The sequence below is a fragment of the Podarcis liolepis genome (assembly GCF_965112155.1).
Source record: "Podarcis liolepis genome assembly, chromosome: Z".
NCBI classification, from domain to species: Eukaryota; Metazoa; Chordata; class Lepidosauria; order Squamata; family Lacertidae; genus Podarcis; species Podarcis liolepis.
Window position 1 is genome coordinate 29,054,276 of NC_139570.1, and position 23,094 is coordinate 29,077,369.

The following is a 23,094-nucleotide window of genomic DNA, read 5'->3' on the forward strand; positions in this document are numbered from 1 at the left end:
CTCGAAGCCCAAACCTATGCACTGCTCTGTTAAACTCCTGCATTGTAAACAAACAAGTCAGTCCTGTAAAGTCTTCCATTGACCAAAATACTTTAGAATGTTTTTTAATGCAGCCTCTTGAACAATGTAGTCTTTATTCTTTGAAAAGATACAAAGAGTAGAAAAGGGAGTGCTGTTTTCCAGTGATACAGTGCATAAGTCCACAATGATTTTGCAAAGTTTTTTGCAGATAAAATTGCTCAGATTTGGGAAGAGGTAGACTCCACCATGGGAGCAGGGCCGGGGTGGGAGAGTGCTAGAGTCCTGTCTTGCATGGGATCAATTCCAATCTGTTACCTCCGAGGATGTGGACAGGCTGCTTGGACGAGTGAAACCAACCACCTGTCTCCTTGATCCTTGCTCATCCTGGCTTATAAAAGCGAGCCGGGAAGGGCTGGACAATGGGTTTCACGGGGTGGTGAATGCTTCTCTCTGTGAGGGAGCCTTCCCTGCTGAAAGAGGCAGTCATTAAACCGCTTCTTAAAAAAACATCTCTAGACCCAGCCAATATGGCCAACTATTGCCCAGTCTCAAATCTTCCATTCTTGGGCAAGGTGATTGAGCGAGTGGTTGCTGAACAACTCCAGCCACACCTGGAAGAAGCGGACCATTTGGATCACTTCAAGTCGGGATTCAGGCCTCATCATGGGACTGAAACAGCCTTGGTCGCACTGGTTGATGATCTCCTGCGGGCTAGGGACAAAGGTGAGACATGTTTCCTAGTTCTGCTCGATCTCTCAGTAGCTTTTGACACCATCGACCATAACATCCTTCTGGACCGTCTAGAGGGGCTGGGAGCTGGGGGCACTGTTATACAGTGGTTCTGTTTTTTCCTCCTCGGCCGTGTTCAGAAAGTGGTGTTGGGGGATGAGTGTTCAGACCCCTGGGCTGTCACTTGTGGGGTACCTCAGGGGGTCTGTCCCCTCCCCCGTGCTTTTCAGCATCTACATGCAGCCGCTGGGAGAGATCATTGGGGGTTTGAGCTGGGTCTTCATCAGTATGTGGATGATACCCAGCTCTACCTCTCTTTCAAATCAGAACCAGTGATGTCGGTGAAGGTCCTGTGTGAGTGTCTGGAGGCAGTTGGAGGATGGATGGTGGCTAACAGATTGAGGTTGAATCCTGACAAGACAGAAGTACTGTTTTGGTGGGACAGGACGTGGGCAGGTGTGGGGGACTCCCTGGTCCTGAATGGGGTAACACTACCCCTGACCAGGTGTACAGCCTGGGATTCATTCTGGACTCAAAGCTGTCCATGGAGGCGCAGGTCCATTTTGTGTCCAGGGCAGCTGTGTACCAGCTTCATCTGGTACGCAGGCTGAGACCCTATCTGCCCACAGACTGTCTCGCCCGAGTGGTGCATGCTCTAGTTATCTCTTGCTTGGACTACTGCAATGCGCTCTACGTGGGGCTACCTTTGAAGGTGACCCGGAAACTGCAATTAATCCAGAATGTGGTAGCTAGACTGGTGACTGGGAGCAGCCACCAAGACCACATAACACCGGTCTTGAAAGATCTACATTGGCTCCCAGTATGTTTCTGAACACAATTCAAAGTGTTGGTGCTGACCTTTAAAGCCCTAAACGGCCTTGGTCCAGTATACCTGAAGGAGCATCTCCACCTCCATTGTTCTGCTCGGACACTGAGGTCCAGTGCTGAGGGCCTTCTGGCAGTTCACTCATTACGAGATGCCAAGTTACAGGGAACCAGGCAGAGGTCCTTCTCTCTGGTGGCACCTGCCCTGTGGAAAGCCCTCCCACCAGATGTCAAAGAGAAGAACAACTACCAGACGTTGAGAAGACATCTGAAGGCAGCCCTGTTTAGGGAAGCTTTTAATGTTTAACAGACCACTGTATTTTAATATTTTGTTGCAAGCCACCCAGAGTAGCTGGGGATACCCAGCCAGATGAGCGAGGTATAAATAATAAGTTATTATTATTGTTTATTTTATTTTGTATCACAAGAAAAGGAATGCAGAACAATCATAATGGTTTACAGCGAATAGGTTAGGCCTAGGCTAGGGCATGGATCCGGTGATCGAGCAGCCTGAGGGTAAAGGGTTGTGGGCCTCCCTTTTTAAACTCTGAGAGCAAACCTGAAAAGGGACGTCTTCACATGGGTCCACTCACAGGGTCCTTCCCCAGGAAGCCAAAGCACCACCTTTTCCATGCCCATGACCAGTACAGCATATTAAATGCTCCTCACCATTGGGAGCAGGGGAAAGCTACTGTCCCTCGTCACTCCCTGGTGAGTTGGGGGGGGGGAGGGAAACGGGACCAGGATTTCTTATATATCAACAATCAAGGTTTGCTACCCCAAAGCAAATGTTCTTCATTTAAAGATATCAGTAGTATTGATATATTCACTCAAGATAGTGGCTGGGGAAACCCAGCAGATGGGCAGGGTATAAATATTATTAATATTTATTTATTATTATTTATTATTATTATTATTATTACAGTGGTGGTGCCCCCTATTAGTTGTGGAGTCCCAACTCCCATTGCTCCTGGCCTGTAGCCATGGTGGGCTGGGGGCTGATGGGAATTCACGACATAAAGAGGGTACCAGCTTGGTGAGCACAGCTGTTGTACATCATTCCTGTATATTTTCAAGCTCATAGGGAAACCGAAATGCTGCACCCCTGCTTTCATTAGTAGTGTAGACTGCAAGCCTTTTATACTTTTACTGTGCTATATCTGCCTGAGGGCTGGTCCTAAGGATTGAATTAAGAATATTTCTATTGGCAATAACTCTTATATCCTTAACAATTAGTCTTCAGTTGCTAGATAGTGGTTATGCTCAGTGGTGACTAATCAGTACTGTCACAACTACTCCATTGCCAAGATGGGGAAAACCCATAGCTTCATAAAGCCAAGCACCATGTTTCAAAAGGATACTTGGTTGAGTCTGGCTGAGCCAGTCCATGTGAAATGGTCTTTGCACTTGGTGTTATTTAAGGGCAATGTGTCTTGATGATTGGTAGTAGAATAAGCAAGCTGGAGGTTATTTAAAACATTTTTGGCATGTGTAAATGTTAAACTGTCCAATTATTCATTGACACTTGTAAATTTTAACTGGAAACTCTTTCTATCTCAGTACTCAAAAGGGTAACTGTTTCAGAATGCTGGGCTTCCATGTCAGTGCCCTTAGACAAAATTATAGGAGTTGAAAGTGCCTTGAGATAACTGGAAAACACCAAGCTGAAGTCTACAAAAAAGCACTGATACGTAAATGGTACCATTCTTGCAACTCTTCTTGGTGGAGTTTGAATGCAGTAGATACAGACTTCTTAATAGAATTTAAAAATATTTGAAATAAAGTCTTTAAACTTCATTCTATAAAATATTTTTTATTGTAAAACATTTCCATGCTTAAGGCTGCAACAAGCATGAACATACACATTTTTTAATGAACAAACCTGAGATAATGAAGTCAAAACATTCAAAAGGGTCAACAAAATAAAACTGCAATAATCAAAAAGCTGAATTTGGAATTTGTACAAAGATGATTACATGGAGGTTTGGAGGGGAAACAGTTCTGTTCTGTGAAACCTAACAGAAGTCCATTTCTTATGCTCCCTACTGTAAAACAAGATGGTGAAATTGTACCTTTTTGAAAATACAATCAATGAAATAATTAGGCCTTAATTACACATATGGAAGTATAGTAAACTGGAACACAAAAGCAATTGCAATATGACCAATACAGATAGTTAGAATGAAGCTTGATTCAGTGGTTACCAGAAAAGTGGTACCAAAAAAATTCTGTGAAAAAGGCAAGACACCTGGTCAGGAAAAGGACCAAGCAGTAAGCTGCCACTTCAAAGGTAAAACAGTACAAAACATGGTAGCACAAATGCCTTGATTATTTGAACTGTGGCAGGCACAGCAAGATATTTTGCAGGTATACTGAGCTCTCCAGTTGATTAACATCAGGTACATGTACATGCAAACTGCTGAGGATCTCTCTTGGTTGGAAGAATACTCATTGCAGGTCTTCTGTTTGTTTTTTTTCTGGATAAATGAATGCAATATTAAATGGGCATGTAGGACCCTGCTACTTTCCATCCCTTTAATATGAAGCCTGTTGTCACCCACTTCAATTCTTTGGATTAAACTAGAATCTAGTGTTGTAGAAATCCATAAAATTAAATGCAGAGTGTATCCTAAAAAATTAACAAGTCACTTAAGGGAAGCATAGTGATTGACAGTATGCTCTTATGTAAGTAAAACTTTGTTATTGGTAAGCACAACCATTTTGCTGATGAAGTACACCATTCCCACATCAGCATTTTCTCCCAAAAATGTCTTCCCCAACAAGATACTGTACCTAAATAAAATCAATACAAGTAATTTCAAAAGACTGTATTCTATACAAAAAATTAGTGTTCCTGGTATTGTAATGTGCACCAAAATTGTGCTTTCAGATTATGCCACATCTGACAATGCCCTATGATTCTGGGCAATAAATATCTGTTACATCAACAGGCAGTACACTATTGATCAGCCTGTGTTCTCTCCCAAAGTTACTGTTCTTTGCTCCATAAATATTTAACAGCAAGGACTCAGTAGTGCCCTAATTTAAAAAATAAACCACTGTAGCATAGCAGTTCTTGCAATAAGTCCCAAGTTTTGCAAAGTCCATATTCTTTAAATAGTATTTACTATCCCACTTTTGTAGACACCAGTGTGATGCCTTAAGCTTGCTAACCAGAGAAACACCTGGAATGTTAAGTATGTGTAACATTTTTCATGGAAGATAGTTGAGTGGATGTTGCACACCTGTTCAATCTTCCCCTTTCATGATTGCAGTGTCACGCCCAGAATAATTCTGGGCTGTGTCCACACTGCATCTCATATCCTTCATGGTTCAAGCAGTCATACAGAAGGTTCTTCAAACTGGAATGTTATGATATGGAACAATAGCACATACACAGCCTACTCATTGTGTCCACACTGCACTCGGATATATAGATCTTGCATCTCCAACATAATGCTAGCTCAACTTTTTGCAGTACACAGAGGCCAACAAGAATTTTGGCCTAATACTAATAATGAATTAATACATTAAGGGGTGGTGGTAAAAGAAGGGTTGAATTCTTCTGTTTTGTTTAAATTAATGAAAACATAAGGAGTGCTTAACATTTCCATGAAAATACTTAATGCTTTAGGGTAGTTTAAATGATTTGCATCCTGAGTGACTGCAACTACAGAAGCTATCTGATAGTTGATCATGTATCTAGACATTATTATTAGCACAGCACATCATTTAATTGGATATCAAATTATTCAAGCAGCCATTGAGACATTTTGCATTTTTTGCAGTTATGCATAAAATATCCAAAAGCATATGTTTACTCCCTTAGAGACTGGAAGTATTTATACAGGATAGCTGTAAGCCACAAATCCCCTGTGTCAAGCCCAACAAAGAAACAGCATCACTCTAGGGACAACCCACAATGTCAGCCTCCTTCAAGGAGCAACAATGGAATGGATTTTCCTCTGCACCCTGCACAACATTCTTGTGTTTCCTGCTTTGTTCAAAAGCACAGAACTACAGCAAGAAAGGAAATACTGCCCCCCCCCCACTCCTTTTCAGGACATTTGCTTAGTCCTTAGGGCTAACATCGGTCTCCATTTGCTGTGAAAATGTAGGAAAACCTGAATGAAATGCAAGAAATGGATGACTGCTTGAAAGTCAGGAGTGATGCTAGTTACTAAAAGAACTCAAGGGGCACAAGCAGTGTATTTTGCAGTGTGCTCAGCTGCCTTGTAAGAAAAGTAAAAATAAAATTAAGTTTAAAAAGCGCCAGCAATCAAGAGGCCTACCACACAGGCCTGGGGCTTGAGCCCCCGGCCCACAACTCCCCTGCTTAAAGCAGCAACAGTATGCAATAATATGTTCATATTTGAATATACCAGGAGGGTGTTTTGGCATGCAGAACATCCTGTCATCTGCCATCCAGAGAATCATCAATGACCTGCTCCTTAGAACAGGTGATAACAACTGATGGAATATTTTGCAAGTTTCTTTGTTTACTCAGCATGTATAGATGCTCTTCAACGCAGATCCTTGAAAAAAAGGTTAAGAAGACAAGGGACACAAGCTACATAAACATTTTTAAATAGTTTTCTATACTTGGGTTTATATCTGTAGGCATAATGTTGGCAGTATTACACAGATATTGCATTGTTAGTAAATTGGGTATCAGATCCCTGTTGTTCATGAGTGCACAAAATTTATGCTGCAGCCTTTCCCAACTTGGTGTCTTCCAGATGTTTTGGACGATAACTGCTGTGCCTGAAAGGGGTAGATGGGGGTTATGGTCTAAAATGTTTGGTGGGCACCAGGCATTTCTGGATTGTCCATTAGCAGATATTTTTCCTCTATAAAGTTCTCTGGACCAGAGCCATTCTAAACTGATGATTGTTTAGAATAAAAAATGTTCATTTAAGAAGCCTGATTGCAATAAAAACAGGTTGCTAAGGTGTTTTCAGAGATAAACTTAGGTTATTTTTGGTTACTTCATAATGGGAAGTTTTATTTAGGCAAATTATGAAATTAAGCACAGCTTCCCCCCTCAAAAAAAAATGTTTAGCAGTATAATTTACATTTATTCCATTTGTGCTATTACAAGCTGAACAGCTGAACAGCCCCCAGGGATCTGGCACAGTAATAGAAATGACAATTAGAACAACAGTATGATAGTGTCTGCCAAGAGAAGGTAGTAAGTGCAGCATTAGCGCCCTGGCCCTGCATTGCCAGCCCTGGCAAGAAACCAAAGCATTCTATAGCTGTGAACACAAAAGAGAAAGATGGGCCCAGGCTTTTGGCCAGCTGGAAGTGACATCCTCACCTATCCCTATTCAGACCTGGCTTTTGGCAGTGAATTTACAATGCAGGATGTGGGTTGTGATTCAATCTATCCCCAACCACACACAAGGGTATTATTTATGTGTATTTATACCCTGCCCTTCATCCCCAAGGGAGCCCATAAGAAAGCCCTGCTGGAACAGACCAAAGGGCCTATCGAGTCTAGCTTTCTGTTGTCCCAATGGCCAATCAGGTATCTCTGCAAAACCTACAAGCAGGACAGAAGCACAACTGTACTTGTCCCGCTTGTGATTCCCAGCACCTGGCATTCAGAGGCATGATGACGTTGATACTGGAAGTGGCACACTGCCATCATGACCAGTAGCTACTGCTTGCCTTATTGTCCATGCATTTGTCTAAATTACAGTTGCTACGCCTTACGGTGGTGAATTGCGTAGGTTAACTATGAGCTGTGTGAAAAGCACAGCTGTTGAAATCAATTAAGGTTTAAAGACACAAGCTTAAATTATTTCAGTGGGATTGAGGTATACGTCATCTTCTGTGTTGGTCTTCACTTGTTGGGGCGAGGTTGAGGAATTGCACATTAACCTTCTGGAGCAGTGGGGAATGTGAGATCCTGTAAACATGACCGTTGAAAAAGGAAGAACAATGGAAGAAATACTGAGACAACACTTAAGAAATGGTGAAGTATTTCTTTTCCCAGCTTCTTAGCAAGGACGTGTAAAAAAGAATGCCTTGCTCTTGAGGGAGAGAGCTGTGCAAACTCCTCTGTGGTACACATGCTTGAGACTCCAGTTCAAAGTGTATACCATGATATCCTTTGGATATCCTGCATCTACCACACAGTCTCCCCCGCCCAAACGATGCTTGTATTTTCACCACTTATGCAGCAACAAAGTCTCAGGAAAATGTCTTGTGTTGGCTGGACCTTCAGACTAAAAATGGTTCTTATATCAGATATAATTAGAAAAGGAAGACAGTCAGCGCAATCCAGCACACCTAATAGCACATCTGTCAAATGTTATGGGGGAAAAAAATCTTGGGTTTTATTTTTTCAACAAAGAGTCTCAGTCCCATTTGCTCACTGAAAAATAATCATTCCCCACTCCCCTTCTTTCTACTAAGTATTGAAAAATAAGCAATATTGGTTTGTGCCTGAGTGGTGCCTGCTGGAGCCTCACATGATTGAAGGGTTCTCTGCAAAATGTTTCCCTCTAACATAAAGAAGTCTAGACAACTGATCCCCAGCATGGCACTTTTCTATGTGGAGAGAGACTTAGAAACCTTCACCAACCTGGAATCCTCCAGATGTTTTGGACCACAACACTCATTGGCCAATGCTAGATGCGACTGATGGGAGTCATGGTCCAAAAGATCTGGAGGGAACCAGAGTTGCCCCCCCCCCACAGTCCGAAGTGATGCAGTTCAGGCACAGGCTGACCACTTCAAGGAGTACTGGGCCACAGGTCAAAGAGAGGTGTTCCCTGTCAGGATCCTGCCCAATATTTTAGAAAAGAAAATGTCCCTTTAAAATTGTATGCATCTGCAACAGGGATTGTGCTTGAAGGCTTTTTTTTTTTTACACCACACCAAAAAGGGTGTGTTTCTTAGACCAAAAGGGCCAACATTCTTAACAGAATCAAAGAAAAGGATTTCAAAAAGTAAGAGGAGGTATTGTGGGCAGGGAAAGGAGACGTACAGCCTTAAATGTGCAGTGCATACTTGCCAGGGATTCTAACAATAAGACCTGATTTGGCAACCATGATTCCTGCTTGAAAGCACTTGTACAAGTAGTCCAGTTGACCAGCCATCTACTCCTTGTTACAGAGCCATTCTTGTAAGTTGGCAAAATGAAAAACATTGTGAAATCCAGGGTCTTAGATAACTGCCATTAAGGCATTTGGAAAAGCATTTGCACAAAGAGTTCTCACTTATTCTGGGTAAGAAATAAAAAAGTAAAAGGTCTTGAATGGCCTTAATCCACCAAAGCTGCCCTTGCTCAAGAGTCAATAATCAGTAGGAACCCTTGGAGCCATCACCACACCAGTATCCTGAAGAACCATTTCAGACAGCCAGGATTGGCATCAGACGATGGCCCTTCTGCAGGTAATCCAAGTGCTTCCTTTCCTTTTGTTCCCCATGAATGTCCATCATAGAAGGAAGCTGAAATTCACTGGGGAAAGGGGGTGGGGGGAGAGAGAAAGGCATAAGGATGAGTCTGGTTGAAAGCATTTTCTCTCTCCTCTTAACCTCAAAACTAGGTATGACATCAGATGCACCTTTGCATTAAAAAAATGCAAATAGTAGCTGTGCCTATGAGGGATGGATTATCAGTAACATGACAGGCAGGAAGAGGAGTTTAACCCTTTTCTTTCCCATTACAGCCCAAATGAAAATTGCTTCTCAAAAGCTGCTAAGCTACACTGAGAGGAAAGCTTCACTGCACATAGTACAGCATGAGACTCTTATTCCCAGGGTCATGAGTCTGAGACCCACATTGCGCAAAAGATTCCAGAACTGCAGGGCGTTGGACTAGATGACCCTTGTGGTCCCTTCCAACTCTACAATTCTATGATTGGTACTGCAGAGCCAAACAATTAGTTGGGGAGATGAAAATGGCAGGAACAAGGTGCCCCCTTAGCATGCAGGACTTTGTGAAATGGACAGAGACAGACAAGACATAGGGAATATCTGGCTGCTGTCAAAAGAGGCACATTTCTTCCTGTGCCCAACCCACAGCATTGAGCAAACATCTGACACAATCTGTTTCCCGAACTCTTCCCTACGTCATTGAGTTCTGCTGGCAGGGATGGGGGACCTTGATGCAACTGCATCCCATCATGCACTGAGAATTATTATATGATACTGGGGGGAGAGGGAGCAAGCAGGCATTCGGTTACTGGCTTTGGTATAAGCCACACTTTCTCTTTATTATCTAGTGCTGCTTTTAGGTTGTCACAGCCTGATGACAGGAACACTGAATCCTTGTGGCATGCCAGGAAAGGCTCCTCCTGAAGTGAATCATAGAAAGGCCATTCCTGCAAATGATGCTGAAAATCAGAGATTGAATTTCCTCTGCCCACAAAAGCAAACACAAAAAACCCCAACATTGACTAGAATTTCTCTGTGTTCTTATATACGTTACAGTGCAGTTATTATATAAAGCCATCCAAAGGACGTTCACAAGTAACACATCCCCAACTGTTCAGTTTCTCCAGTTCTAAAGCAAAAGATTTCTAGTTTAGTTTGCTGGAAGGTTTTCCAAATGAGATCTTAATTGTCTGTTGAGTCAATGCATGCTTTCAACTGGAGGCACAGTTTCCTAAAATAGACCATTACCCTATAACTTCCAAGAACACAACTGTCCTGGTTATGGGTTGAGAAATCTGGAAAGCTACTGAAAGTTGCACAGTTCCTATTGAAATGATCAATCAGGATTAAGGAGGTTAGAAATAAGCTTTTTAACTTTGGGGCATTTAAAGATGATTTGGTCGGCATGGGTTGTTCTTGCTCAAGAGCAGGCTAATCAATCAACAATAGCCATTAAGCATTCATTGCTGTCAGGCTGGATGGTTTGTTTCCTTCAAGCTCACATACATACATTTATTCTGTAACCTAACTATTATTCCAGACCAGCATATAAACTAATGAAAAAATATAGGAAATTATTCCTCAGGGTGGATACAGAACACCAGCATTAGCTGTTCCAGCATACACTTATGCAGGAGTTCACACAGTACTGCAACAAGTTCTGTGGCAGTTCTCATGCATCACAAGATGTGGCTCAAGCTCTTTGGATGTCGCTGCATATTTTTCATAGAATGCTCCAGTGCAGGGGTAGGTAACATTTTTTCTGACCCTTCCCCAACCCTCTAGTAGAGCCATGTGCTAGCAATGGTTGCGGTCAAAAGAATCCACTCTGGTACGCACAGGCTCTCATGTGCACACACAGACCCTTCTCCTTGACTAGTCCAAGATCAATCTGATGTCCATGGAGGAGGTGATTCATATCCCTATCCCCATCACTGTGCAGGACACTGCCACCACAGTCCTGTGCCCATTTTACTTTCCCCCTTCCCCTTTTTGCCACTGCCAAAATTGGTGGGGTCTTGGGAAGGTAGGAAAAATTGCTTGGAGAAACAGATCAGGCCCCCAAAACTGAGAATTAGCCACCCCTGCTCAAATGAAAGATGTAAAACAGCCTTCCTAAGAGCAGAAGGAACCTCCGGCTACAAGGCCTTCTGTGCTAACAATTCACTTTGACTGACCAAGCTTTATCTGAACCACCAAAACTCTTATCAAAACTTATTTTCATGTCTATCCTATCCTAAGAGGAGGGTTCTGGGTCTGTTAGTGGCGTGCAAACACGCCCTCCAACAGAGCCAGGTCAAATGTACATGCATGAAATAAATACTGATCAAAGGAGCTGGTACAATGGGTGGGGTGGGGGTTAACCTGAGGATAGGATGATTACCTGGGAGTGTGATTTTTGTACCAACAGCCTTTCAAAAATATTACGTCTCCATTTCCACAGAAATTGAAGAACCTTGGTTGTAATCTAGTTGGTAAAACAAAAACATTTGCACCAAATAAAACATTAATAAACACAGCGTCAGAAATCTGAATGTTGAAAAAACACCACTACGGTGAAAAGTAATTGCATGCTGTCATTCAAGTCTGGGGTTACCCTCCTGATTTCCAATCTAAGACCACTTTGTTTCTTGGCACTACTCTACCCAAGAATGGGTTTCCATGACTACCACAATTATGAAAGCAAAGTCGGGAAGCTACAAAATCCACAATAAGGCACAATATTGTACGAAAATGGCTGATGTTGGAACCATGGATGGGGCCTGCATTTAGCTGCAGAGACTTAAAATGAAATGTGGGAGAAGGCAGACATTGCCCTGGTTCAAACATCACATTAAACCATAGTTTAAAATAAACTTTGGTTGAAAGTGAACCTGTAGTATACTGAAATTATTTGCACTTTGCTCCCTCCCTCCCTCCCTCCCTCCCTCCCGCTGCTGGTATGTTGCCTGGAATAAACTCATAGTTTGGCCTAGCATTACATCTGAACCTGGGCTCCTGGTTGGTTTCTCTCCAAACAAACCATGGACACATCCAGACCTCTGCTTGGTCCCACCGTTTTTCCCGGAGAAACCCACTGTTTAGCGCTAAATCGGGAGTAAACATCAATTGGGTTTTCTGCCTAGAAGTTATTGTCCAAATAGAAGAAAATGTGGCACTAAAGGATGTTCAGAGGAGGAGAAACCAAAGTTTGTTATTGGCTCACTGCACATGGTTAGTTTGGGGAAAACAAACCACAAATCCAGGTTAAGACATTATGTTAAGCCAAATCATGGATTGTTTATCAGCAGCATGACAGCAACTTTTATCTTTGGGCATAATTTTATATTTGGACTGGGTGTGTATTTATAATTGCTGGTTTTATTAAAGATGTGAGCTTTATAAGAGGTTTTGCATTCTATTCTACTTCATTATTGTCAGATTCCCCCCCCCCCCCGTTACTGTCACTGTGTAATATGCTTTGAGTGACCTTTACTCATAAATGTGGACTATAACACTTTTAAAGAAATAATAATAAAGTTACTAAAGCTGTAATTTCACATCCTCTCACCATGAGACTAAGCCCCATGGAACTGAGTGAGACTTTCTACTGAATAGGCGTGTGTGCACTGCACCACAATCTAGCAACATCCTCTCCCCATCCCCCACTCTCTCTTACACACATGCACAGCATGTAATGAGTTCCCTTTCCTGCAATCTAAGTGGTGTAGCATCAGGAGAAGATGTTGCCCCAATCCAGGTGCACTAATGACAATCTTGGTCACTCATCAGAGACAATGCTGAATGCAGCCACTTCAACAATTCTTCCAAGATCCTAGGAGAGTACATTTCTCCAGCAGCACTGGAGTTCGAAGTGCGAGCCTCAGAGAAGATGAGATTATTAAATTTTGCAATGAAGCATCCTTCAGAGCATTTTCTAGCACAGAATAATGTCAATGTGAAAGCCGAATAACATGGAGTTGAAGGAGTGCCTTGCCAGAAAGGGAGGGGGGAGTTTTACCACAATCCCTTTCAAGTGCTTCCAGGACACTGAGACTTGGGAAGACAACTTGACCAGTTCTGCAGCTCCACTGATTGGCTTTGATGGATATGCTAGTAGAGGAACAAGGGTGGGAGCATTCAGATACTCTTTAGATTAACTGTTTTTGCCTAAAGGAGAAGCCTTGCTGGGGTGAGCCTATTTATCTATTCTTGTGTGCACTTCTTCTGAGAGTCTGTTGGTTCAATCTGCAGCAAAGGAGAAAGTCACAGGCCTTCCCTAGCTATGTGACCAGATTTGTACAAAGTCAGTAGTAACAAATTAATCTGGCACCAGAAGAATTGACGGCAGCTTATTACTTACTGTGTTAGGCACACGCAAAATATTTGGCAAAGTTTTGAAGGTTTGACACTTAAGGTCTGCTGCAGGCCTTTGCTGCCTTGAATGGGAACATCCTGTCTGAATTCAAAGGGAACTCCAAGACTTTCTGCAAAATGATGAAGGATTCTGGGGCAACCTCTCAGTTTGCGCAGAAGGCTAGTGATACTGCAAACAGGGCAAGAGCCTCAGCTTGTGAGCTTGTCTTTGAGTTGTTCCTTAGCTTGCCTGTCTGAAAGCAATGCAAGTCCCAGCGTAGCTGCAGCATCTCTAAGTGGGGAAGCTTCTTAAGAGGGTGGCATGTGGACAGAAAGGGATCAGGGTCAAATAGGGCCAGGCATGGCTCCTCCCCACAAGACCAATACAATGCTGTTCTCTATGCAAGTCTGACAGTGGGCAAGGAGGATTACCAGGAAACAGAGAGAAACCACCTGGCTCTCTCCAACTGCTTCTTCTGCTTAAATGGAGAAACAGGAAATCTGGGCCCTCAGGGGTGAGAATTAGATTGCCCAAATCTTCCCAGACAGCTGCTTTTAAGGATGTGGGGAGAACATAAAGTAAGAAGAGCCTGCTGGATCAGGCCAATGGCCCATCTAGTCCAGTAGCCTGTGGAAAGCACTCACACAGGACTGGAGAGCAAAAGCACTCTGTCCACTCCTGCGGTTTCCAGCAACTGGTACTCAGAAGCACACAGCCTCTGACTACAGAGGCAGAGCATTGCCACCATGGCTTGTGGCCACTTACAGCCTTTATCTCCATAAATTTGTCAAATCCTTTTTTAAGCCCTCCAAGTTGGTGCCTATAGTGGGTGCCATAGTTTAACTACGCACTGCATAAATTTTGTAGTTTATCAAGTTGTTTATTGGAAGCGCAGGGTTTGTTTAGGTCATAGAAAGGAGGGGCAAAGGAGTGTGCTCTGGCCTCGTTGCCCTGCTGTTAGATTTGCTCAGCTGCTTAGCTCTCCCTGACACTTTGTCAGCTGGGATTCTCTGCAGCTCATGGAAGTGGCTCCTGTTGTTTGGCTGCTCTAAATTCATATGCCTGGCTAGTTCCTCTCAGCTGCTGTTGCAGCCAATGAAGTCAGAGGGTGTGACTCATAGTTGCTCTTGATTCCAGGAGCAATAAATGGGATGGTTAGCCATAGTAACCAAACCTCATTCAGAAGCAGCAGGAACATCTAGAGTGCAGGAATAGAGACTGAACATCAACCCTCCAACCCCATGTCTCTGTTGCTGATGGAGCTTTTAAGAACTGCATCAGAGTATTATGAGTGGTCACCTGCTGCTGTTGCAGACTCTAGAATGTCTGATTGCTATTTCCTGCACTTGGCAGGTCTGAGGAACCAGCTACTAGTTATATTATTTGTTGATACCTGACTGCATTGGAAAGCTTATTATATCTAATCAATTGATACATGCTTTAATGAACTGTATTGCCCATTTTATAATTAATTAAAAATGGTATAATGTTCAGATTTTCAATCTGAAATTGAAATGAATTATTTGTATTGCCATATTATGTTTTGAAATGAAATGGTATTGATTTTTGTACTGTATGAATGCACTTTTACTATGTACTTCTGCTATTGTGCCGTGGGTCACTTTGGGCTCACTGATGTTGAAAAAGCAATAGTGATAAATAACAATGATGATGAGTGGTTTCTGTTTGAAGCAAATCTTACTCATTTTCAAAATCCCACTTTGCATCAGAGGCCACCATACCACCCTACCCTACTTTATCCACGGATATCTACATCCATCCTTTTCACGGTCCAGTTTTTGCACCTTATGAAATAGAGACTCCTGCTGCAATATTTGTGTCAGTCTTTAACGTGCCACAAGACCTTACTGTTGCAACACAGTGACTTTCCCCAAAACAGTAAGTTCCAGATGCATTTCCCATCCTTACCGAGGTTATCATCGTCCAACCCATCTTCCTCCCATTGCTCTTCACTTGCTAGCAGTGGATTCCTTGCTTCACTCAGAGTTCTTGTTGGAAAAAAATGTCCATCGCCTTGACTGTGGAGACAAAGACAACAAATTGGTAAAGGCACCCGGGCTCCATCCAGAAGAAGGAGGAAGGGAGAGAGGGGAGGAGAAGAAGGAGAAAGCAGATTCTGTTTCTACTTTTAACTACAAAACTATTCACAAAACACAGACTAGATCTAGGCTGCTGCTGTCCCCTGCACCAAAGGAAAGTCTGACAGCCTCTCCTGTCTTGTTCTGTAGTTTACTGTAGAGATCTTGCGCTCTACTACTCTTAAGCTGACAGCAGCTTCCTGTCTGCTTACCTGGATATCACAGGGAGGAACCAAAGTCTTTTTTTCTCTCCAAACACTTGTTGAAGATTTTTTTTAATGCCAAGATTAAATCCGTTTTTATCAGGGCCAGTAGGAAACACAGGAGCTGAAAAGGCCTCTGCAGACAAAAAAAAAAGTGATTTGTTTATTACCATACTCTCCTTTACTGAACTTGATAGCTGAATGCCTATCGTTTTGGAAGTGAAAAGTGGCCACTGAAAAACAGTAGTGGTTTCTGCATACTCAGACGCATCCTTCCTGCACCTGAGGGCACCAGGTGTGTCTCCTTGAGTGACAGATTATAGAGACGAGCAACTTTGGGATTATCAACCCCTTGAACCATTCCACCACAGTTTCTCAGCAGAATAACTTGTACCTAAGAACTTGTACATAAGTTTTCTTATTTCCTCTTCCCCCTCATGTCATTTTCCTTTTGTGCCATGCATTTTTAGACAGTAAAACCTGGAGACAGGTTCTGTCACATCTGTAATGATCTGTAAGCCACTCCAGTAGCCTTGAGTTTAAAAAAAATCATGAAGAGCAGGATTACACTTTTAAAATAAATAAAAAAATAAAGACTGGGTTTCACTGGCACAAAGGTCCACTAATGAAGAGGTGAACGGAAGATAGACTGGAATTTACTGATAGATCTCTGGATGATCTGCAGTACTTCAGCAACAGTTTCTGACTTGCAATTGTTTAAAAATAGCAACAACAAGGTTTTTCATATGTATATTATAAACTACTTGAAATGAAGAAAGCTTGTGTTAACCAGGAACAGATGTTTGTGTGAAAGGACTGTGAGCCCAACTCAGTTTCTAGGGCTGAGAATAAGTTCAGAAACACCCTGCTCCTTAAATTCTAACTGTATGCCTTTACACTTGGTAAATCTTGAAGTTCCAGTAAAAAATGAAGCAGTACTGACAAACTGGAGGCCAGCTCACCCTTGCTCTAATGTATGGCCACCTGATATACTTCAAGCAGTCGTAGCACCTAATGTAAAGTCTCAGCTGAGGATCTCATATGAGAAGATGTCAGAGTAGGGATTTGAATGATGCACATCTGTCAAGAGAAAAGGTGTGGTTTTGTTCCACACCCTCCATTTCTCAAATCTGCCTGAGCAGCTGCAGAACATTTTCTGGAAAAAAACAGTCCTTTCAAAACCCATTACTGCCAACACCCTCTGCTCCTAACCAAAGAACTCTGCAGAGCAGGTGCAATAAATAGCTTACCCAACGTAGACCTGTTTTGGCTGACGAGCCAGCAATGGTAGCCAAAGAGGAAGAGGAGGCTAACAAAAAACATGATTGCCACAAAAAGGAGGAAAAGGATATGGAACTTGGCACGCCCATTGGTCAGCTCCTCCTGCAAAGGAAAGCAAAGGAAAGCGAGCAGATTCACACATCTTTCCTACCAATCTTGCAGTTCCGGCTGTGGAAGAGCCATGGAGAGATGATGATAATACTATTCTTATTCTTCTTATGAAACAAACAGCAAAGAACAAGACTAAAACTGACCAGGCACTAAATTCAAAGCAATTAGAACCCCTACCAGCCCCAACAACCTCAGCCTGATCACCACAAAAATAATCAACCCCAAAATGGCCACAAAGCGCCACACACACATACAGCACACATCAGCTGCTGCCAGTTAGAGCTGAGCTAGATGCACCAGTGGTCTGACTCAAGATAAGGAAGACAGCCTGTTATTGCAATGAGATATATTCTCAGTTATTCTCCAGTAAAGAAGAATTTAAGAAAGAAAAACAAAATTACCAGGTCCAGGATATGACTTACATCCATAGGTAAAGGTAAAGGGACCCCTGACCATTAGGTCCAGTCGTGGTCGACTCTGGGGTTGTGGCGCTCATCTCGTTTTATTGGCTGAGGGAGGCGGCGTACAGCTTCTGGGTCGTGTGGCCAGCATGACTAAGCCACTTCTGGCAAACCAGAGCAGCACACGGAAACACCGTTTACCTTCCCGCTGGAGCAGTACCTATTTATCTACTTGCACTTTGACGTGCTTTTGAACTGCTAGGTTGGCAGGAGCAGGGACCGAGCAACGGGAGCTCAATATATATAGCTCAAACAGGAGTGCAATATAGCTCAAACGGGAGCCTATATGTGAAAAGACCAGTAAATCTTTTGTTGGCTAGCAGATCTTACTTGTGCCTAATTAGAAGACCACTTGATTTGGGCTTCATATATTGGAGTCAGACCACTGAACACAGGGTTGTTTGCTCTAAAGGAAGATGCTCTCTCCAGGGATTTCAGAAAGTGGTTTTACCACCTGGAGATGCTAAGGATGGAACATGGATCCTTTTGCATGGAAACAAACGTGTGTTTCCAGCTGAGCTATGGTCACTGCTTTAATATTAGAACCCAGAGTGTTTTAAAACAACCAATACATAGAAAGCAGTCAGGTTCAAAAACTTACTGTCCAATACTTGATGAAATACTTGAAGACTGTTGCAGCTATGTACAAGCAGTACAAAAGAGAATATGCTAAAAATAGCAGGAAGAATTTGTAGTTAGAAAATCCAATGCAGTTGTTTACCCTAGAGAGCAAAGGAGGAGGAAAAAAGCCACGTTAAGCACAATGGGGCTGGGAGCAAAGTGAAAGCAGTTAAAAGCACTCTTATTTCCTTGATGGAGCATAACTGCAGAGTGCCATCAACGTCATGACCAGCTATAAGAAGGAACATAAGAAGAGTCTGCAGGGTGAGGCTGATGCCCTTCTGGTTCCGCATCCCGTTCTCATAGTGGACAACCAGGTGCCCCAAAGGAAACCCACAAGCAGGACCAGAGCGCAAGAGCACTCTGCCCCCCTGTGGTTTCCAGCAACTGGTATTTTGGAAACATTGCTGCCTTCAACTGTGGAGCCAGAGCATAGCCTCCTCCATGAATTTGTCTCATCCTCTTTTAAAGCCATCCAAGTTGGTGGTCATCACTGCCTTCTGGGGAAGTAAGTTCCATCTCAGCACTTGGGCATAATCTCAGTCTCATTTACTTTCATATTCCAACTTTTATATTCCACAGAAAACACAAGCCATCTATTTATTAAGGCTGAAAGACCTAAGAAACAACACAACTTGATTTTTTCATTCCCAAGGTGCCACAGACACTCAATTCAAATTTGGTTTAAAATGTGCTCCAGACTGGGGAGTGTTCAACCAAAAGATCCTGCTTTCCTATTAAAACAAACAAACAAACAAAGAAAGAAAAAACTGGGTTAGCAATTTCCCATAGTTGGACTTGATGGCCCTTGTGGTCTCTTCCAACTCTATGATTCTATGATTCTATAGTTAATAACACTGGGAAACCTTTTATCCTGGTGCACAGGAGACATGAATTTCCACTGAATAGTAATTTCAAATACTTTTCACCACTGGCTGTCATATCCCACTATACTTGGTACAGGAGTCTATGGTATTTATGTATTCAGTTAATAACAGTTGGTCAGTTTGAAGCACTAAGACACACAGGTAACTTTGCTAGTCATTAGAACATCTGTCCTCAAAGGATCCCAGCTATTGCCAAAGGCTTTTCTACAGTAGCCTCCTGTAACCTGGTGCACCACAGATGTTTAGAACTACAACAACCATTAGCCCCAGCATCCATGCTGACTGTGGCTGAAGAGAGTTGTAGTCCAAAACACCTGGAGGACATGAGAAAGATAGAATTCAAGGGGTGCCACTCACCATGGGCAATGATGATCCATTTTTAATACACACCTGTAAAAAGGAAAAAAAGATCAGGACACCATGAAGGGAAACACCAAAAGAACAGAAATAATACTATCTTTGGTTTTTTCGTGTTATCTTTTTAAATTAAAAACTGTATACTGAGAATTTATAAGTGCCTGACTGTGTGTGGTTTTGTGCACTTCCTGGGGGGCAGGGTTTAAACAAAAAACAAACTCTTTATAAAGACTTGAGGAATGAGGTTATCACCCCTCTTTTATCGTCCATTCTGGGCCACCCAGTCACTGCCACAGTGTCCTTTCTCTTGGAAGATCAAGATTTATTTTATATACTGTTATTGACTTTTTATTTTCATTTTTTGTATATCGTATTGTTGTTTTATTGCTATGGCTGATGGCTGATGCAAATATTCATTCATTCAAAAATAAACAGGTGTGGGTGCAGGGAAATTCATGCTCTGTCAGTACTTAACTGGCAAAATAGACTCAACAAAATAGAAGGTGGGCACAAGCACAAAAGGGAACACTTGCTGGTATCAACAGAAAAGACTGAAGTTCTTCCTCGTACACAAATTCAAATATGTGTGAGTGTGGACTACTCTGGTCAAATGGGAGGAAAGTGGATTAATAGTAAAATGATGCCCAAATGTATACAAGCCCATGACTGCCCTATCTTTCTCCTTGAAGCATCAAGAGCTAGCTTTCTTCACGAGTGGAGTTATAGTGATGTAAATCATTCTGGTAAACTTACATGGCACAAACCGAACAGTGATGGCAGCGGTCAGGTTTGATGAGCTGGCATCTATCACAGAATCGAATAGCTGCAAAGAAGCACACCCCATAATACTTTCATTAGCCATAATGGGAGTGAGCAAATCTCACTCTCAACAGGCAGCATTAATCAAGACCATTTCCTCTGATAATACTGCCTGATTTTACAAGCTTGATCGTTGCTTTGAAATGCATAAAATAAATGCTATTTGTTATTAACAGTCCTATGAAATTGGAAGCATGAATATGAAGACAATCAAGGCATTAACAATAGCTTGAAAGATTTAAACACTTCAGTAAAGATACAAAATATGTTTGCGATGGGGCTTTGCATGTTTCACAAGCGTAAACCACATTTGGCTTTAGACCACCTGGTTGAACTAGACTTAATGAATGACTTCTTTTCGCTTACTGCAAATCAAAGTCCTACTATTAAAAGCAACCAGTTCTGAGCTGGAAGTTCTTGTTAGCTTCTAGGAACAGAGAAGTATAAAATTCTGATGTGAGTACGCTAAAATTAGCCATGTATATGGCCATGATGTCCCACACTGTGCTGGATGCAATTAATTTTTTTTCAAGTTTAACAGGAGCACTTGTCAACCTGGTGCCCTCCAGAGGTTTTAGAATATAACTCCCATCAGCCCCAGTCAGCATGGCTATACTGGCTGGCGTTGATGGGAGTTGTAGTCCAAAACATCTGGGGGTGACTATCTATGGAATCAAGCTGCTTCTTAATTGATCATAATATGGATCCATTGTCTACTTGTGACCAGTGGTGGTTCGAATCCCCACTCGGTCATGAAGCTCACTGGGTGAACCTTAGGCTAGTCACAACATTTCAGCCTACCTCACACATAACGATAAAATAGAGAGGGAGAAATGTGTATGCCACATTGTGCTCCTCGGAGAAAAAAGTTGGGATATAAATATATATATAAAGAAACAAAACCATGGGGCCTTCCTGAAGAGAGTGTAGTGCATACTCTACCATTGGACTTCTGATGTTTTAATAGCACAATTCAGGTCTGAAATCCAGTTAGATCTCTGAATGTATACAGCAGCTGGAGACTGAAGCAGCATATGGTAACAAAGCATTGAGCCACTTTCTTACAAATCAAGAACATCTTTAAGGGATTTCCTCTCTACTGCAAAGACTGACAGAGAAAGTTAAAAGGAAATCCTTTTAAACTAATATGATTCCCTCCGCATTAAGGTTCTTAAGGTCAAAAGGGCAAGGACATGTTTCATGAGGTGGGTTGCTGGTGTGTGCCGCTTAAGAGTGATGAGGTGGACATTTCAAAGGCTGTCTGTGCAGCTGACCTCCATTCCCTGCTCTCGTGTACACAGGCAATTTCCGTGCCATTTCAGCAAGGATCTGCCTCTGTCCCTCTGGTCTCTCTTCATTCTCATAGCGCTCCTTGTCAGCATAAGACATGTGGAACTGGAAGAAGAAGAGGATTATATTTATTTAAGACATTTATATACCACTTAGTCATTTGCATTTCTAAGTGGTAAACAAGAGACAAAGCCCCCAAAGAGATTGCATAAAATATGGGAAGGTGCTAAATTGAACACCTTGACTGGGCTTGCACAATTGCTACATCTAAAGCGCTACAGAGCTGAGTGACTTTATCCCCAAAATGCAGTGCAACACACTCACAGCATGCTACCAAGTGCTTCAGGGGTGGTGTGTGTGTGGGGGGGGGTGTCATTCAGCACTTCTGGTACAGTTAGCCTTGGGGCCACCTGAAATAACTGCTGGACAGTTCACCAAGAAGGTGATGCCGGCAGCAAAGTAGTTCTTCTCCACTGCCTTCAGCACCACTTCTCAGGCAGAGTTGTATGAACGAGTAAGCGTTTGGTCATCTTTGGAGCAAGTTTTCCACCATCTGACACAACTCAGTAAACCATGGTGCAGTGCGGGCCCTGCAGCACTGGAGTGATGGTATTGACAGACCAAGGCCTTGACAGGGTCACTGGCTCTGTCCACAGGGAAATCCCCCAGAACAGCCAGGAACCTATCTGGCTCCATTAGTCTTTGGAGGCAGACCATCCAGAGTCATTCCCAACCATTAATGGTTTGGCTGTTGTCAGAAGTCTAAACTTTGCCAGGAAAAAGTCAGACTGTGACAAAAGGGTTATGGCCACCCCTCTCTCCACTAAGGACAAAGACTAAACCAAGGGTATGCCCTGTATCTAGCACACTTACATGGTCGCCATGGAGTCCACACAGGTTTCAACCAACTTGTTATAATAACACAACTATAACTAACTTTATAGAGGCATGCTATTATAATATACTGTCATACCTCGGGTTGAAGTTGCTTCAGGTTGAGTATTTTCAGGTTGTGCTCCGTGGCAACCCGGAAGTAACGGAACACATTACTTCTGGGTTTTGCCGTTTGCGCATGCGCAGACGCATTCTGCTCTGGATGTGAATGTGGCTCCGGAACGGATCCCATTCGCATCCAGAGGTACCACTGTAGTTAGTTATGTGATAGTAACGTAAGCTACTACAGACAAAGAGTCATTTGACCGAATCACATTGGGATGATTACAATTAGTATCAATAAATGTGATTCCAGCACTTGTTAGATTTTTGTCTCTTCCTGTTCTGATGGGTTTTTTTAAAGGATCTTGTAACATACCTAATCATCTCATGCTGCACCTCTCTCCCCCCACTCTCACACCCCCACCCACAGTTGATCTGTTTGCTCTCAGGCTACTGTGGGGGCAAGCAGGTGGCTCTGGCCAGGGGTGTTGCCTGAGTTTGGCTAGTCATTCTTAAGGCTGAAGAGGGTGAGGCAGCAGAACTAACTCTTGATTCAACTGTTTCCTTTGCTGCTCCAGAGCATCCCTGCTTTTTTTTACCTTTTTGTCCGGTTGCTGTGGAAGAGTAAATATAGACTTCCAATATGTCCATATGAAGAACAGGAAGATCACATGGAATATGGTGAGGTAGGCCACTAAAGGAGAAAAAGAGCAATCAGGAAGACATAAA

General features: G+C 42.7%; 1 protein-coding gene across 1 annotated transcript in view; it reads right to left on the reverse strand.

Annotated features, from left to right (window-relative positions):
- Window positions 1-3,372: 3,372 nt before the first annotated feature.
- Window positions 3,373-23,094, reverse strand: part of ZDHHC15 (zDHHC palmitoyltransferase 15) — a 37,719-nt gene continuing 17,997 nt past the window's right edge. The window contains exons 3-12 of the mRNA XM_083485320.1: window positions 22,965-23,059; window positions 21,414-21,534; window positions 20,074-20,143; window positions 19,321-19,353; window positions 18,057-18,177; window positions 16,853-16,985; window positions 15,612-15,738; window positions 15,230-15,339; window positions 11,348-11,431; window positions 3,373-9,046 (exon numbers count right to left, since the gene is read on the reverse strand). Coding sequence (XP_083341446.1) covers window positions 11,388-11,431; window positions 15,230-15,339; window positions 15,612-15,738; window positions 16,853-16,985; window positions 18,057-18,177; window positions 19,321-19,353; window positions 20,074-20,143; window positions 21,414-21,534; window positions 22,965-23,059 — 854 coding nt within the window. The 3' untranslated portion in view covers window positions 3,373-9,046; window positions 11,348-11,387. The remainder of the gene's footprint in view (window positions 9,047-11,347; window positions 11,432-15,229; window positions 15,340-15,611; window positions 15,739-16,852; window positions 16,986-18,056; window positions 18,178-19,320; window positions 19,354-20,073; window positions 20,144-21,413; window positions 21,535-22,964; window positions 23,060-23,094) is intronic.